This window comes from Vigna radiata, chromosome 8, assembly GCF_000741045.1.
Source record: "Vigna radiata var. radiata cultivar VC1973A chromosome 8, Vradiata_ver6, whole genome shotgun sequence".
Lineage (NCBI taxonomy): Eukaryota > Viridiplantae > Streptophyta > Magnoliopsida > Fabales > Fabaceae > Vigna > Vigna radiata.
In genome coordinates, this window is record NC_028358.1 from 4,227,475 (window position 1) to 4,244,461 (window position 16,987).

At 34.2% G+C, this 16,987-nt stretch overlaps 2 protein-coding genes across 2 annotated transcripts; one reads left to right on the forward strand and one right to left on the reverse strand.

The window, feature by feature from the left end:
• Nucleotides 1-465: 465 nt before the first annotated feature.
• On the forward strand, nucleotides 466-2,230 carry LOC111242239. Its single transcript, XM_022784555.1, has one exon. It carries the CDS (start codon nucleotides 1,018-1,020, stop codon nucleotides 1,678-1,680), a length of 663 nt encoding a protein of 220 aa, XP_022640276.1. The 5' UTR covers nucleotides 466-1,017; the 3' UTR covers nucleotides 1,681-2,230.
• A 4,027-nt stretch (nucleotides 2,231-6,257) lies between these two features.
• On the reverse strand, nucleotides 6,258-11,101 carry LOC106771447. Its single transcript, XM_014657426.2, has 5 exons — nucleotides 10,977-11,101; nucleotides 7,603-7,645; nucleotides 7,414-7,505; nucleotides 7,233-7,325; nucleotides 6,258-6,544 (listed from the first exon to the last, which is right to left on the reverse strand). Exons 1-5 carry the CDS (start codon nucleotides 11,049-11,051, stop codon nucleotides 6,506-6,508), a joined length of 342 nt encoding a protein of 113 aa, XP_014512912.1. The 5' UTR covers nucleotides 11,052-11,101; the 3' UTR covers nucleotides 6,258-6,505.
• Between the last annotated feature and the right edge of the window lie 5,886 nt (nucleotides 11,102-16,987).

Consider the following 16,987-nt stretch of genomic DNA (forward strand, 5'->3'; position numbering starts at 1 on the left):
GGCGGGAAACTGTACTTCCACTTCCATTAAGCTCAATAGATTTCCGTATTTCTTCTTGAAAGTCTCCCGTTTTATGGTTTTGAGTCTTTTACCCAAGCTTATCAGCTCAATCAAATTTGAATCTCACTATCAGAGAACAATACACAGAGCACAAGCACATCACAGGAAGAGGTCACTGAGGATATCATCACCACTTGTCTAAGGGAACCAAAGAAAGGATAGCTGAAAGGAAAAATCTTGAAGCTGCGGAGGAGTCTTGAAGCTGCAAGTCTTGAAGTTGCAGAGGAGTCTTAAAGCTGCGGAGGTAAGTCCTCTTACATTCATACCTAAGTTGTTTGTTTCCTTATGTATGCTTGTAAATTCTTTGAACTTGCTTACATGTATGCTTTCCTTATGCATGCTTGGAGATAAACGAACGGTGTTTGATCGCTATTTATAGTCGTGTTTATCTTGGTTGTGGTTTCATCTTTTTATCTGACTACATCTTCAATGCCTGTGAGATTCATATGAATGACAATGGAAGATAAGTATATACTCTCCAACATAAGACTTCAATATCCCTTTAGCACCCAGAAAACACGTAAATAAAAGTAAATGGAAACAGCAGATGCATTTTCTTATTAGTTCATATACCAAAATAGGAAATAGAGGATTGATTGACTATCTCACGAACATAGCTCTTCAAGGTTCAATGAACTTTGTGGCTTCGACCATCTCACAAACATAGCTCTTCAAGGTTCAATGTGCTTTGTGACTTCGACCTTTTCTTGGTCCTCATAACCCTACCACTTGAACCACATGCTTCAAGTTGTGGTTCCCTCGGCGGAAACATTAACCCCTCGCTGTCCGGACAATAATGCCAAGAACACGTAGTAGACTATCTTCTCGGTGACCAATGTGGGTCAGGCTCCAAAATTGTTTGTTGTGAGGCTTGCTTTTATGCTAAAACCCCCATTCCACTCAAAAGGACATCTTGGTCTTTGATGTCTTCAATATTTTGCCAACTGTGGTTTTGGGATGGAAGAACATAATGCTACGACTTTCAAGATGTGGGTTCCCCACGATGAGGCATTAACGCTACCCGAGACTATTAAACTCAACAACAAACTGTTGACTCTTGGGATCAAGGTTGTGTTCATCACAAAAGGACCACTGAATCTGAAGTATGTGACCGTTTCCAACTTACAGAGGGTTGGGCCCTATGAACGGGATAAGTTGATTATCAAGAACCCATCCACAAATTATCAAATGCTTTTCAATCTTCTAAGGGAAGGAAGCAAGCGAAAAAGGAGATCTATCACCTCAACTGGCGACAGTTCCGGCAGCGAACATCGTCGTAGGCGACGCCTTGTGCCGCGACTCATGGCGCCGATTTCGGTCGACTCGATGTCAGGGCTGGCGGTCCTTCCGACGGCGACCCTAGCGGCGGTCGATGACGTTGGCGACACCTATCTTGCGATTTGCGGTGGTTGGCCTTGCCGGTGGTGGCATGTGGTCGTTGGACGGCGGTGGCTAATCTTGCCGGTGGCGGAGGATGCGCATCCCCGGGATCGTCGTCTCTCATGCACGAGAGGAAAGGGTTTTTACCCTATAGCCGGCAGCAGCTCCGACGACGCTAGGAGACACCGGCAACGCCGTGGATGGCAGTCCGCGGCCGTTTGGGTGGAGACTGGGACGTGATTGTCGAACGATGGAAGAGAGTTGGGTTTCTTGTTCAGAGGAGAGGATCCTAGGTTCCACAGGCGAGAATGAGATGAAGGGGAAGAACCCCTGTTTGCTACTGAATGTGGATGCAGCCAAAGCCCTGGGCCTGCCTTGGCCAATCCTTCTAAAAAAAATCAAATCTCTTCTGCACCACCATCCGTTCTCACCTGTGCACCCCCAACTCCCATCACGCACCCTGTTGTGTTTCCTGTTTGGGCCTTAGGCGCGTTATTGTTTTTCTTTGAAACTCCCTTCCAATCTGCACACCCCATTTCTTATCTGGCACCTCCTTTTGTCTAGGCTTAAGCCCATTCTGCCTCCAAAAGAAAATCTCTCTTCCTATCCGCGCACCCCCTATTTCTCACTCTCGCACCCCACTTACTTTGGGCTCAAGCCCTTTCATCTAAAAGACCTTTCTCTTCCTGCAACCCCTGTTTCTGATAAACCACACCTCCATTCAGTCTGGGCTTGACCTCAATTTGTTTACAAAAAATGGTTTGGACACTCCATTTTCTTATTTAGGCACCACCACACCTTTTTCACTTATTTTGTTTATATTTTATCATTTAACTTTTTTAATTTATTTTATTTTTACTTTTTATTTTCATTTAGTTATTTACCTATTTATTTTCTTTTTTCTACTTTTAAGTAAATTTTAAAATTAAAAAAATATGTTTTAAAGGTTTAAGCACGTGTGTGATCGAACGCATCGTTCTCGTGCTAAGACCTTTTCTCCTTTTATAAAATTAAAAAATAATTTAAAGGTCTAAGCGTGTGTGCGATCATTCGCATCAGCCTCGCGCTAAGACCTTTTCCCCTTTTATAAAATAACAAAAATATTTTAAAGGTTTAAGCGTGTATGTGATCATTCGCATNTAAAGGTTTAAGCGTGTATGTGATCATTCGCATCAGCCTCGCGCTAAGACCTTTTCCCCTTTTATAAAATAACAAAAATATTTTAAAGGTTTAAGTGTGTGTGCGATCATTCGCATCACCCTCGCGCTAAGACCTTTTCCCCTTTTATAAAATAACAAACATATTTTAAAGGTTTAAGCGTGTGTGCGATCATTCGCATCAGCCTCGCGCTAAGATCTTTTCTCCTTTTATAAAAATATCAAAAATATTTTAAAGGTTTAGGCACGTGTGTGATCGCTCGCATCTTCCTCGTGCCGAGACCTTTTCTCATAAAAAAAATACGACATTCACATTTTCAAACAACAAACAACTTTTCAAAAAGAACTACGTAACCCTGATTTCTCATTTTGAGAATATGTAGGAGCAAGGTCAATCCTTGTCGGGCACAAAAAAATAAAAAATATATATTTTGTTAGGGGAAATTAAACATTTTGCAAACCACATCAAATTCACGTATTTAATTAAAGGTATTGCCTTAGGGCAGGCGTTGTGGGGTGCTAATACTTTCCTCACACGTAACCGACTCCTGAAACCAGAATTTGGTTTTGTAGACCTTGCCTTATCTTTTATGGTTTTTTCCATAGTTTTCCATAATAAACTATGATGGCGACTTCAAAATCTCTTTTCAAACTCGTTTTTCTTTTTGGATCGTCGTCCCATTGCGATTTCGGTCGCGACACATCTTTATTGGTTACAATACTAACTCAAAGACGTACAAGTTTTACAATCCAATGACAAAGAAAGTAGTCATCAGCAGAGATGTGACATTTAATGAAGAAAGAATGTGGGATTGGTCTTTCAAAACTCAAAAGGAGCCTGCAATAATTCCATAAAGTTTTGAAGAGGAAAACAGTCATGTAGATCCAACACTTGATAAGCCAGAAACATCAAGTAGATCACAAAGGCAACAAAGACTACCAACTAGATTGGAGGATTATCTTGTGGGAAATGACAATGATCCATCTGATGAAGAAATGATCATTTTTTTTATGTATTTGCAGAATATGAACATGTAACATTTGAAGAACCAAAGTATTAACTATTTTGAAGTATTTGCTTTTGTAGCTAGATTAAATACAATTGTATGATTGTCTCTTTATCGACTCAAAATAATTGGAAAGTTAATGAAATGGATGTTAAGTCTATTATTTTTAATGATACTTTAGAAGAAGTATATGTCAAGCAACTTGCAGAATATGATATTGAAGGAAAATAAGATAAATTCTACAAGTTGAAGAATGCATTATATGCCTTAAAGCAAGCACTCAAGGCTTGTTATAAAAAGGATTGATTCTTATGTAAAATGGTTTTCAAAAATGCTTGTTTGATCATACTCTATATTCAAATTTGTTGACCCTGATAATATTCTTATTGTGTGCCTTTATGTTGATAATCTAATTTTTATTTGCAATAATCTAAAGATGATTACAGAATTCAAGGAGGCCATAATTAAATATTTTGAGATGACATATTTGTGCCTAATGTCATATTTTCTTAGCATTGAAGTCACTCAGCAAAATGATGGAATTTTCATATCTCAAAAGAAATATGTTTCAAACATTTGGAAGAAATTCAAAATGGAGAATTCAAAGTCAACCTCAACACCTATTGAAGAAAAAATGTAGTTGAAAAACGAAAACAATGAAAGAAGAATAATTCAACATTATAAGAGCTTGGTTGAAAGTCTTAGATATTTGACTGCTACTATACTAGATATTGTCTTTGGAGTAGGATTGTTGAGCAGATTCATGGAAGAGCCACGTGCATGTCATTTATAAGGAGCGAAGAGAATTCTCAGTTAAATAAAAGGTATTCTAATCTAGTAAACTTTTTATGCTAATACTAATGATATAAAGCTTGTCTAATATATAGATAGTGATCAGGGAGGAGATGTTGAAAAAAAAAAAAACACGGCATTTCATCTATGAATAAGAAATTCTAAAAAAACAACCTATTGTTTCTCTTTCAACAGTCGAAGCAGAATATATGACCGCAACTGGTTATGGAACTCATACCATATGATGAGTGTTTCTCCCTACACCTCACCTCTTTCTTCCTGCACCTCCAAAATTACTCATTTGTCCTTCGTTTAATAAATTTAAAGCATAATTAATGATTATTTAATTATATTCTATCCTCCCTGCACCCCCACACTCCCTTCGCGTTCACTTTTATGGCATTTTTTTCCATTCAGTTTTACAGTTTATATATTGCTAATTCTAATTCTGATCCGTAGTGTGGTGGTGCTTGTTGGTCGTGGTGATACTTGGTGGTGGTGATCTTGACATTGGTGGAGAGAAAGAAGAAGAGACAACTCGTGAAGGTTGCAAACTGCGAACCGCGTTTCGCAATGCGAACTGCGGACAACGAAGATGCACCCCCAAAATAAACCAACCGCATTTCGAAATGCGGTTAAGGGGTGCCGCACTTCGAAATGCGGTTAAGGGGTGCCGCACTTTGAAATGCGGTTAAGGGTGCCGCATTTCGAAATGCGGTTAAGAGACTTTTTTAATTTTCGAAAATGCACCCTTATTTTTAATTTTCAAATTGTAAAATTGGACTTTTTCAATATGAAGATGCAGAGAAAAATATATAAAGGTGAAATTAATGCTTCTAGTTCCCATATTTGCTTTCATGTTTGCATTTTAAGCAATTAACGTTCATTTTCTGTTATTCTTTTCCATATAATAATGATTATGAAATTTAAAATATTAATAATAAGATGCATATTTTAAAAATTAAAATTATAATATTTTAATTTTAAAGAATTATTTGATACTTTATTTTTTAAATTTGAGACCCATGAGTTCATACACAGGAATAGGAATACCAGGAAAATTTGTCTATATATATAAATTGATAGATAATATATCGGAGTAACAGAGAGAAGAGAAAATGGTGAAAATATAACCAATTTTAGCACCCTTAACCGCATTTCGAAATGCAGCACCCCTTAACCGCATTTCGAAATGCGGCACCCCTTAACCGCATTTCGAAATGTGGCACCCTTTAATCGCATTTCAAAGCGGCACCTCTTAACTGCATTTCGAAGTGCGGTTTGTTTATTTTGGGGTGCATCTTCCTATCTCTTCTTCTTCTTCCTCTACTCCAATGTCGAGATCATTACCACCAAGTATCACGACCAACAAGCACCACCACACCACAGATAAGAAATAGAAATAGCAATGTATAAAAGTGAACGCGAAGGGAGTGTGGGGGTGCAAGGAGGATAGAATATAATTAAATAATCATTAATTATGCTTTAAATTTATTAAAGGAAAGACAAATGAGTAATTTTGGAGGTACAGGAAGAAGGAGGTGAGGTATAGGGAGAAACATTCCTATTTGTTTAATGTGTGCCATTTCATTTCAAAAAGGATTCTCTACTTTGCAGATTCGAATTGCCAAAAGTATATTAAATGATTGAGGTTTGCAAGGAATAATGTGCAGTTAAAAAAAACAAGAAACAATACACAAGTTAGCTGTCATCAAATTATTGGCCCACACTGTAGAGTGTGAATGACCATGTACAGAAAAATTCACATAATATTTAATACAAGAATATATTATTTATATGGTTATGTTTAGTTCAAGTTCAAATTTATATTAATAAAAAAAATTATAAAAAAAGAAATAAATTCAGTCGGTTAATGTGTCCTCACTTCACCATCTCTGATACCGAATGTTTAATCCTGGCTCATTTTCTGTGGCTGCTGTGGAGCAATAAAGCCAAATGTATGAGCTAAAGCTGGAAGAAATTTGTCTATCATAATGTATGAGCTAAACAATGATATGATTTATAAGTTGTAAAACCAATAAAGCTTAAACATATTTAGCATCGCAAAGAAAAAGCTTCTGTCAATCTCAGCTAGTAAACTCAAGAACTCTACAATTTCATTCTCTGTAGCTGCTCGTGTGCTGTAGCCTGAAATCAGGAAAAGAAATTGTGCGAAGCCATGAGCCAGATTCCAAACAACAGCATTACATAACTTTCACCCAGTAAAAAGGTATACAGTAAGTAGAACAAATTTAATTAATCATGTTTGATAATCATTGAAAGAGCAATCAAACATTGATGCAAATTCTCACCGTCCAGATGGAGTTTCAAAACTCAAACATAGTTTAACACTCCTTTTGACGAAACTTAAAAGTTATAACAGAGAATGCGGTTTCGAAACAAAGCTGGTTGCGTATAAGAACTTACCAAATTATTAAACTACTTGTTTTTCTGACCTCAAGAAGAAGAAGAAAAGCAATGGCACATCAAACCAATTACGGCTGCAAGGATAATTCTAAGCTAATATTTAAAACATGATTCCTATATTAAAATTTTCAATCGATATTAATTTTATTCTTTCTTTTATAAATAGATATAATGGCCTAATTTGAACTTCAAGCCAAGCTACATCTTAAAATATGCAAAATATCTTGAACCATATATTTCTCAAAAGTGTAACAGAAAAAGAAAATCAGTTGCCTCATTTCTATATGAAAGGTATAATCCAAATAATTGTATGACACTGTGGGTACAAATTTCTAAAGCCACACTCGCTGAAATAATGCGCATTTATTAATTAATCAAAACCATTGAAAGAAACGTCAGCGATACTCACTTGCTCTAACTTTAAATTAGCTTCCTTGAGTGATCTCGCGAGATGAATTAATCGGTATTGAAGTTTGGCATTTTCTTCTGTAAGCGTTCGAATCTGCAAATTAAAACTATTAGTAATGAGGTATGATATTGAACCATTTACAAAATTTAATGTATATAAACAAGTCATAGATGAGGACAACCTTCTCTTTTTCCGAAACAATTTCTGCATTTGCAGCTTTCAGCTTTGACTGAAGATCATTAATCACTTTCGTGTTTTCCTCATTTCTAGCATCTGAGCAAAATCTCATATAAAGGTAATTTAGGTCCACAATCTCAAGGACAGTCAATCAGAATATACTAATGGTTGTCTCGAGTACCTTAGCACGTACCTTCTTTATTATTCAAGGTAGCTTCTAGTCTTGATAACCGCTCCTACAATAGAGATAAGCTGGTAAGAGAGTTGTAACTTAAAAGAAATCCTTCTTCTAAAAAATACGTACAGGAAAAACTGAAAAAAAAAAAAAAAAAAAGAGTTGTGCTGTATTTGATTGATAATAAGATGAAAAATTTGTAATTAAAATGTCAAAACAAGAAATAAAAACAAAAGTAAATGCTCTGCAATTCCTTCCAATTCTGACGTGGGAATCTCATTTCAAAATCCTTTTCATTTTATTATAGAACAGCCGTGTCTCACAAGTCACAACAGTGCCAAAATGTCATGCAGTTGGTATTGCAGCAAGTTTATCGTCAGAGAATATAGTGGAAGCTGATTTCATATCAGCCCAAGATATGGAAAGCAAAGAAAAAAGAATGTCCGGGGGAAGTCCTTTACATATCCATTTTTTCAGAGACAAATACACTCTAACCTCAAGCCATATGCAGTTCAGTTTTACATAATCTAGGTAAATGATTTAGCAACGTACTAAACGGTTCAACCTAATACTTGAAACAGCAACCTATCATGACCTAGTTTCCATTCCAAGTAGAAGGAATGTTGGTGCAGAACATGCAAGAAAGGGGCTCAATTATAAGTTATAACAATATTTTTTATTATGCATTAGTGGTAAGTTATTATCATAAAACTGAATTTACATGAAAGCAATGTAAATCATCAATCTCCTTGTAAAATGATGACCCATAGGTAAAGTGTAAGTTACACCTATGAAGGATCTATCTAGTGAACTTTTCAATATAGATAAACCTTTTCTTTTCACTCATGGAAATCATTCCAGGGATATTCCTCTTAATCTAGTGAACTTTTGATCTGAGGTTTCTACTCTCAAACTTTTAATTTCGATACCCCTATCCTTCAATCCAAATTCTGTTTCAAACTATCGTCTCAGCCTTTCCCTCCAGCATGAGGTGAATGCAAACAACTAAAATACTCAACACCAACTGAAAATGGATAAAAAGACAGAACTAAGGCTGTGTTAGCATTGTTGAAAAGTGATGAATGGAATGGAGTGGGTGAAACAATAGAAATAAACTTCAGTCCTATTGTTTGGATGTATTATGAGTAGAAAAAAGTTTTATTTCTTTGTTTGTCCAATGAATAGAGCAGAATAACTCATTTTTTATTCATATATTACCCATATCTTAACTATGTAAACTTCAATCATGTGTTATCTTCATCTTAACAAGCTAATGACAACATTTTGCAGCAACTTGGTAGTATAAATATGTTCCAGAAACTAAAATACTTTGAGGATAATGAAACTAAGATTTCATGAAAGGCTTGACTTGGTTTGGATAAGAACATCACGATTAAAAATGTGACAAAATCATTTTCAAAAATTAAAAACTAGAAAATAATTAGTTGCATATCTACATGCCCAGAAAAATGTGTTGAGAGATCAGTGTAGTTATTGAAAAAACTAAGCCAGAAAGAGGAGCATGCAAAATATAATAATTATTAGTTAAATCAAAATTTTAAAACGAAAAGAAAAACCATTATTGTACTCTTATTTAAAGAGAAGGAGAGCAGTCCTAGTGGAATTGTTGAGTCAGGAGAAAATATTTTGTTAAGTTACAAGAGGATATTGTAATCATTACAAGTGTCCTCCTGTAAGATACTAGAGATCTCTTTGAAATTATTAGGGATAAAGTTCTCTGTATATGGATGCTTATGTATTGTTTCATTAGTTTAATTCAATAAGAACTTTTCTCTCATAAGTTGGTATCAATGCTCCAGATCTTGGGGGCTATGTTTCCGCATTTTTCCTGTTGTCATCTTAGCTACTTTTTTCATTTTTAGGGGTTGCCTAAAGCACACTCATTTCCTTTATTTATTTCAGTTGCTTGAAGTGCACCCAAATAGTGTTTAAAAACCACTATCACTGTCAGCATCATCACCACCACCATCGTTGGTGCTGGAGGCGCCAACCTAAACAGAAAGCACATTAGGAGGGTCGTCATCCTCTAATTTCACAACTGCTGGAGTTGCACCACCATCGGAACAGCCATGCACCCACACACTGCCCCTTCTTTGCGCATGGAGCTCTCGAGCCACCCATTTTCGGTGTGTGACAGCATGTTTGACTGCCATTCTTGCCACTACTTACTTCGTCAGAGCAACTTGAGGTGGCAGTTCCAAACATGCCCCTGTTCAGCACTTTCACCTAGGGTTGCATATCTCTCCTTTAAAAAGGGGAATATTCACTACTTTCTACATGAAAACAAAAGGGATAAGGAATGTCTTCTTTTGGTATGGCAACTCTACTAAGCAATGTTGATCTTTCACATTCGCCTAATTATAGCCTTCTTAATGGTCAAAATTATCTCTAGTGCGCTCAATTTATTAGACGCACATTGAAGGGTATGGGTAGACTCAACCATATTGAAAGGGAGGTCATACCCTAAGATCTAACAAATTTCTGAATTTGGAACGATGATGACTTGCAGAGTATTACATGGCTATAGGGATCCTTGACTATAATGCCGGTTAAATCTGGGAATATCTTGGAAATACTTATTCTAGGCAACAGGACATCTCTACATGTTATGAGTTATGAGTTAGAAACCAAGATATTAGTGCCAAATAGGAGGCCCTCTCTGTTGCAAAATAGTATGGAATACTAAGGGGTTTGTGGATTGAGTTGGACCAATGTCAAAATCTGAAGCTTGAAAATAGGATGGATGTCATCATTTCTTTCCGTTAATCCAAAAGACAGGCTAAAAGTTTTCTTTAGCTATGGAACCAGAATAGAAAAACCAGCTCTACTTCACTGGTGTTTCAAGCAGTGAGACATACAATAAACCCAGAAAGCTGCACAAATGTGAAAACTGCACCCTATTTACAACACACATTTCTGTTCTACAAAGTAAATGCGACAATAACTGTCGACCCTACTATCACTAGAAAATAGAAAACACAAGATAACATGTCGGGTAAATTACCAATCACTAATTTGACGACAGAGAAAGAAAGAAAAAACAACACAAGTAAATGATTTCATGCTTCGAGATGAAAACAGCGAACAAACTAAACTAATCAAAATGCATAAGTTTCAGTAAGCAAAACGGAGTTTCACTCCACTTCAAGCGCTGCTACAGTATTATCTTTAACTCAACTGATTTCTTCCAAAACTTATCAAACAATTGGATTCTTCGTACCTACGAATACGAGTTTGATTTTGCTTCAATAGTAAACAGAAACGCGAAGGGCTCGAGCAACGCATTTTCAATCGCAAATAGGAATGATAGGTTTTCAAACAAAGAAGGAATGAAAGAGAGCGATAAGATGAGAAAATGAAGAGTGAGTGACCTCTGCTTCTGCGGCTCTCTGATAGAATGGCTTTAAGGTGAGTTGAAGGTCCACCATTTTCGCGCTCTCCGCCATTGTTGTGTATCGCACTCACTCAACGCTTCGAACAATTCCTTCTTGCTTAAATACACAAATATGAAATAGGTTTAGCTTATTAAGGTGGGAATTTTATTTACGAAAAACTTCTTTTAACAACACTTTTTTAACAATTTTTTTACAACTGATAACTTGTGATTAATCCGTTTTAAATATTTTTTAAACATAAATTCAAATAGATCAATAAAATGATGACATATGTTCTGTTGTCAAAAAAAATTATCAAAAAATATTGTCAAAATATCATTGTCCTTTTATTTATACAGTTAGATTCTTTTCAATTATAAATAAAAATTTCATATTTTTTAATTAGATTTTTCATCTCTTTTTAGAGCCAACTAAGAGCAAAAAAAATAAATAAAGTGAATATATAATTAATTATCTCGCAAGCATTAGCATTTAATCCATTACATGTTGAAATAATTAAATAATTTATTCTAATTGTGTTTCCTTTTATTAATCAATTATAATTGCTAATAAACAGTTTGTTAAATAAAGAAGAATTTGTTTTACATACTTTGTAAAAGTTTTTTATAACAAGATACTTTTATGACTTTGTTTCGTGGTTCTTTATGATCTTGTGAAACAGTCCACACCTTTTTTAGTATGCTCGAGCAATAGATTTATGCATTGGATGATATTTCTTGAGAAACGTTTAAGAAGTTTAATTCCTATTAAGTAATTGCATGTTTCGTGTGTAAACTGTAGATGTGATGTGAATTATTAAGATAATGAAAACAATCTCCCTCAAATTGAAATTTTTTTAATTAGATGTAGAATTGAGTAAAATCCAATTAGTATATAAATCTCTTATACACTTTTTATGTGTCTCTTGTCTATTAGTTTTACCTTTTAATATACTTCTTTACTTTTGTTAATCTCAAATATTCTTAATTATTTTTGAGAAATACATATAATCTTACATAATTATTGCTTTAATGATTATTTCATATTTTAATCTAGAATAACAGTCAAAATACTCAATATTGTAAATGTGAAATATAAATTACAATGTGAATTTTTATTTTGTTACTATAGGATTTCATTTTAATAGTATTATGCGTACATCACATATTCTTACGTAATTATTGCTTTAATGATTATTTCATATTTTAATCTAGAATAACAATTAAAATACTCAATATTGTAAATGTGAAAAATAAATTACAATGTGAATTTTTATTTTGTTACTATAGGATTTCATTTCAATAGTATTAACACTATTATGTGTACATCACATATTCAATAAAAAAATAACAATTAATTTAAAAGATGACATTCAAAATGTTATTATAACGTATAAAAAGACAAGTAAATACACACATAAACGGATAAACTAATTTGACTAAAGAAAGATACAGTTGAGTTATGAATATAACAATTAAACACAAGTAAATTAAACAAATCCTAAGCACACAAATATTAATTGTAGACTTGACTATTTATATACATGTACTCATGTTAAACTTTGACAGGTTATGTATTTTTTGTAGCATCTCTTGTTCTGGAGAGTCATTACTAATGAACTTTACCCTATCACACACAAGGTTAGTCATTTAACGTCTCGGGGCAAGGTAAAACTCTTAGACTATGATTTCATGCTTTTCTCACAACATATCTCACCCTACTCTGCTTGAGATTGAATGGCTATTAAAGTATCAAGATAACCACTAATACGGAATCCTTACATCAACACATACACAACTTGAAACCACACAAGAAACTTCTCTTTGAAATGTCTTTCACAACATACTTGATACATACATATAGTCATAACATAGTTCATAAAGCATCACAAACTTTACACTAAAAGCATACATAACATTCATACAAAACCACTTCAAATAAGCAATGGTCAAAAAATTACAGAACAACACGTTAGCCCTCAGACTAATGCTCAACGTAGAAGCTCTTGCAAAAGAGAGCACTTAGCGTTAGTTTTTGAAAAGATAAAAATGAACTCTGGACCTGCAGTGGTCACTAATACTCAAGGTCGCTCAACGGTGAAAACTAACATTGAGAGTGAATACCAGAAACATGCATATATTCTCAAACTGTGATTTGATGAACCATGTACTAAATCAAATGATCAAATTGATATTCCTAACCTAGGGATTAATCAAAATCATGTTATAATGTCTAATGGAATACCAATTTGCTTATCTCATCAAATACTTATTACATGAGTTCAACCTCAAATCAACCAATTCTAACATCCCGCAATCATATTTAACCAAACAAACTTTCAGCACCATTTTCAACTAATCAAGTCTTCAATTTCATCCATTTCAAACAGACCAATAAAGACACACTCTCAACCAAGACTTCAATTTCATCAATTTCAGATAAACTAACAAAGACACACTTTCAACCAAGAGTCCCAACATGAAATATCTATAACATATTACCAATTATAGACTAATTCAAATGTGTCAAACAATACACTATCATATAGCTCAAAATAGATTTTAATAGTGATTTAATAAACTAAAACAGTAATTTCAGTCAATCACAGACGATCACACATGCACACAAAATTCTAATCATATTTGAACTTGAGAATAATGTTATTTAGCTTCCCTTATCTCTTAGAAGCTCAAAATGTTTTATCTGCTCTTACAAATCACAGAATAATGATTTGGACATATTATTAGAACTACTAATAAGTAGAAAGTCTGGTAAAAGACTCAGATAACCCATGCCATAGAATAATCCTTACATGCATGGAAAAATGCACAAACTAGAGAAAATAACAAAAATTATAATTTACTCTTTTGCATAGATTTTAAAACTTTACCTTAGTGATCATTTATACACTCTATGATATTCAAAACATATAAACAACATATGAGAAGCCTTAAAAAAATAATAAAAAATCCTCAAAGAAAGTTTTAGAAAAATAATGTTTTTCTAAATAATAAAATAGATTTAAACTTTTAAGACTAAAATAAACAAATCTTATTATTTAAAGGTTTAATAGCTAATTTTGTCCCCAATTTCATTGATAAATCTTAATTTAGTCTCTCGTTTTAAAAGTGTTTGAAATGGCTCCTTACTTTGAAAAACTTGAGTCAAATTAGTCCCTTCCGTTAAATCTAACCAAACAAAGTTAATTGGATGATGATCTAGTAGTAGTTAATGGTTATGTGTCATAATTTATTTGTGTGCATCCTGACGTGTTCCTTAATTACAGAAGATAAGGTTTTATTAAGAAATTGGGTTTTCTTAATTGGTCCTCAACACTCTCAAATCATCTCCAAAACAATTTAATTAGGTTTTTTTAATTGGGTTTTTTAATTCGTTGCACTGTCTCAATTTTGTAGAAATAGGTTTGATTATGTCGATTATGTGCTTCAACTTCCCATCCTTCTTGAGCTCGACAATTTCATTGTAGGGAAGGGGATCGGAGACCAGGGAAGCCCTCAAGACCATGTTTTAAGCTCCTCCGACGATAAAGCTTTAGATTTTTTGGCATAAGTGAAGTAGCTTGAACTCTTGATTACTAATAACATCTACTTACTTGATTGATTGATGTCTTCAAAACTCTAAATCACTACAAAACCTAAGAAGTTGGCTATTATAATAGCAGCAATCTCAAATAAAAGACCCTAATCGAAAGTGTGTAATGTTTTAAAGATGACAATGGATGCTGATAACACTCTAGATTTGCATATTTTTCTAGGTTAAAAATCTTTTCTTAAAGTTCTTTTCTTTTTAATTGTCTATAATTAGGTTAGTTTTAGGTTTTTCTTTAAATTCTTTAGTTTTGTATAATTTCAGTTAAAAATAAATTTTTAGTGTATTTTTAGTACATTTGTAAATAATTAGGAAATTAATCCTTTTCTTTAATAAAAATAATTTTTCTAGAGTAGGTTACTTTCCTTTAATTTCTTTTTAAACCCTTCTTTAAATTCAATTTTTTTTAATAGAGTTGTTGCTGGTGTGATGCAAATGATTGGAAGAATGGGCCACTACTTGGATAACTGGGCTGGTGAATTTTGGTTGTTGATTGTTGGTTCCTTTAATGGGTTGGCTCTCCAATTAATGTAATTGTGCGTTTTGGAAGCACTGCTACTGATGGTGCCATGAGCTGGAACACTGCACTTTATTTTAAATTGCCATGCTTTAAGAATTGGGCCTATTGCTAGTCTGATTGGGCTATTGCAATTAGAGGAAATTAGCTGGACTTGGGTAACACTTTAGTGCAACGACGTCGTTTTATAGAGTGGTAGCAGCTGCAGAGTGTCTTGCTTCGAACAAATCATTTGAGACTAACATTGGGCACGCAGATTCATTTTGGGCAACAGAGAAACACTCCTTTGAGCTAGGGCTTGGGAAAAGCAAGACAAGAAAGGAAGAAGAAGCTCGAGCCCTTGACCAGACCTTGACCGGAGCTGACAAGAAAAGATGACTTGGAGATGACCGGAGGGCTTGGAAAGGAAGCAACTGTTGACCGTCCGATGAAGAGAAGATTAAAGCGTCAAGGTCAAGTTTCTCCCATTTTCCCTCTATCTTTCTTCGACCATATAAAAGGGCTTTTGTAAATAGAAATGTATAGACTTCCAGAGACACTTTCATAGAGACACTTTTTCACATTTTTAGTTTTTAGTTTCTGGAGAGTAGTTAGAGTGATCGAGAGTTTAGGGTTTGTGTTTACGCTTTCCACAAGAGTAGATTCTCATTCCCCTTGCATTTGAGTGAACATTCACGGTAACTGACAGTCGTGATGATCGCGATTGCATTTCGTTCGGTAATATCTCTTGTAAACTTCATTCTTATCAATAAACTTTTGATTACTTTGATTTTCTCTGTGTTGAGTGCTTTATGATTCTGTTATGTTAATTTTTCGATCTTTTGTACTTAAGTGATTGTGTTTTTGTGTTTTGATTCGAACTCGAATATCTGCACATTGTAAATTTCTTTTTGGAATTATACGACCCCGAAGTGGGCATAAATGAACGGGATGTCTTCCCGAGCCAAATAAGAGTTCAATCAATAAAAAATATTTCAATTCATATTGTTTTAGTTTTTGTTTGTGAGTTGTGTTTGAGGATTTGGAATTGAATTTGTTTTGTTTTGGTACATTGCTGGATTGTTATTCGTTTTAAGTTCTATATTAGAACTTTAGACCCCAAGGTGGGTAACTTATGAACGGGGTGTCTTCCTGTATAATAATAATTCAATTGATATGCCATTTCAAGCAGATTTAATTCAACTTTGTGACTTTTATCCAACAACTTTGTTCTGTTTAGTAGTTTAGGTTGTGATTTTACTTCTAATTTTTGTTTTAGTCAATGCTTCTTGTAATTTTCCTTTATTTTTGGTATTATTGTGAATAGGTCAAGTTGTTTAGTTTAGATAGTGGAATTCTTCATTTTATTTCATTCGGTTTTGTTAGGTAAATTGATTTCATACATCATTTGTTTTCATATCCAGTTAATTTCAGTTTCATTACATGGTTAATTTTTAGCATTCATAGGATAGTTTTAATTACATTCACTTCTCATTTTAGTTTAGGTTATGTTTTGTTATACATAGGTTCTACATTTTAGCTTAAGCTTTAGGTTTGATTTCTTTATCTTCTTCCTCCTTTTCTTTTAAACAGATTGATTATAGTTTAGTTTTCTTTTCCTTTTTTATTTCATTGTTTTCATATTTTTTAAATGTCCCCACCTGTTAGTAGTTATTAAGTAAATAATTAGTAAATAAATACAAGACCTTAATCATACACTTTAATCTTAATTAGTTGAGTCCATGGATTGATCCCCTGGTTGCCCTATACTACATTAGTGGAGACTAGGGTTTGTTGACTTTTTGTGCGTGTAACGCCCCGGCAACTTACAGGGACTGTTGACTGCCCCCACACATCACCACAAGACTTTCCAGTGTGCTTTGTCCTCACTCGCACACTTTCC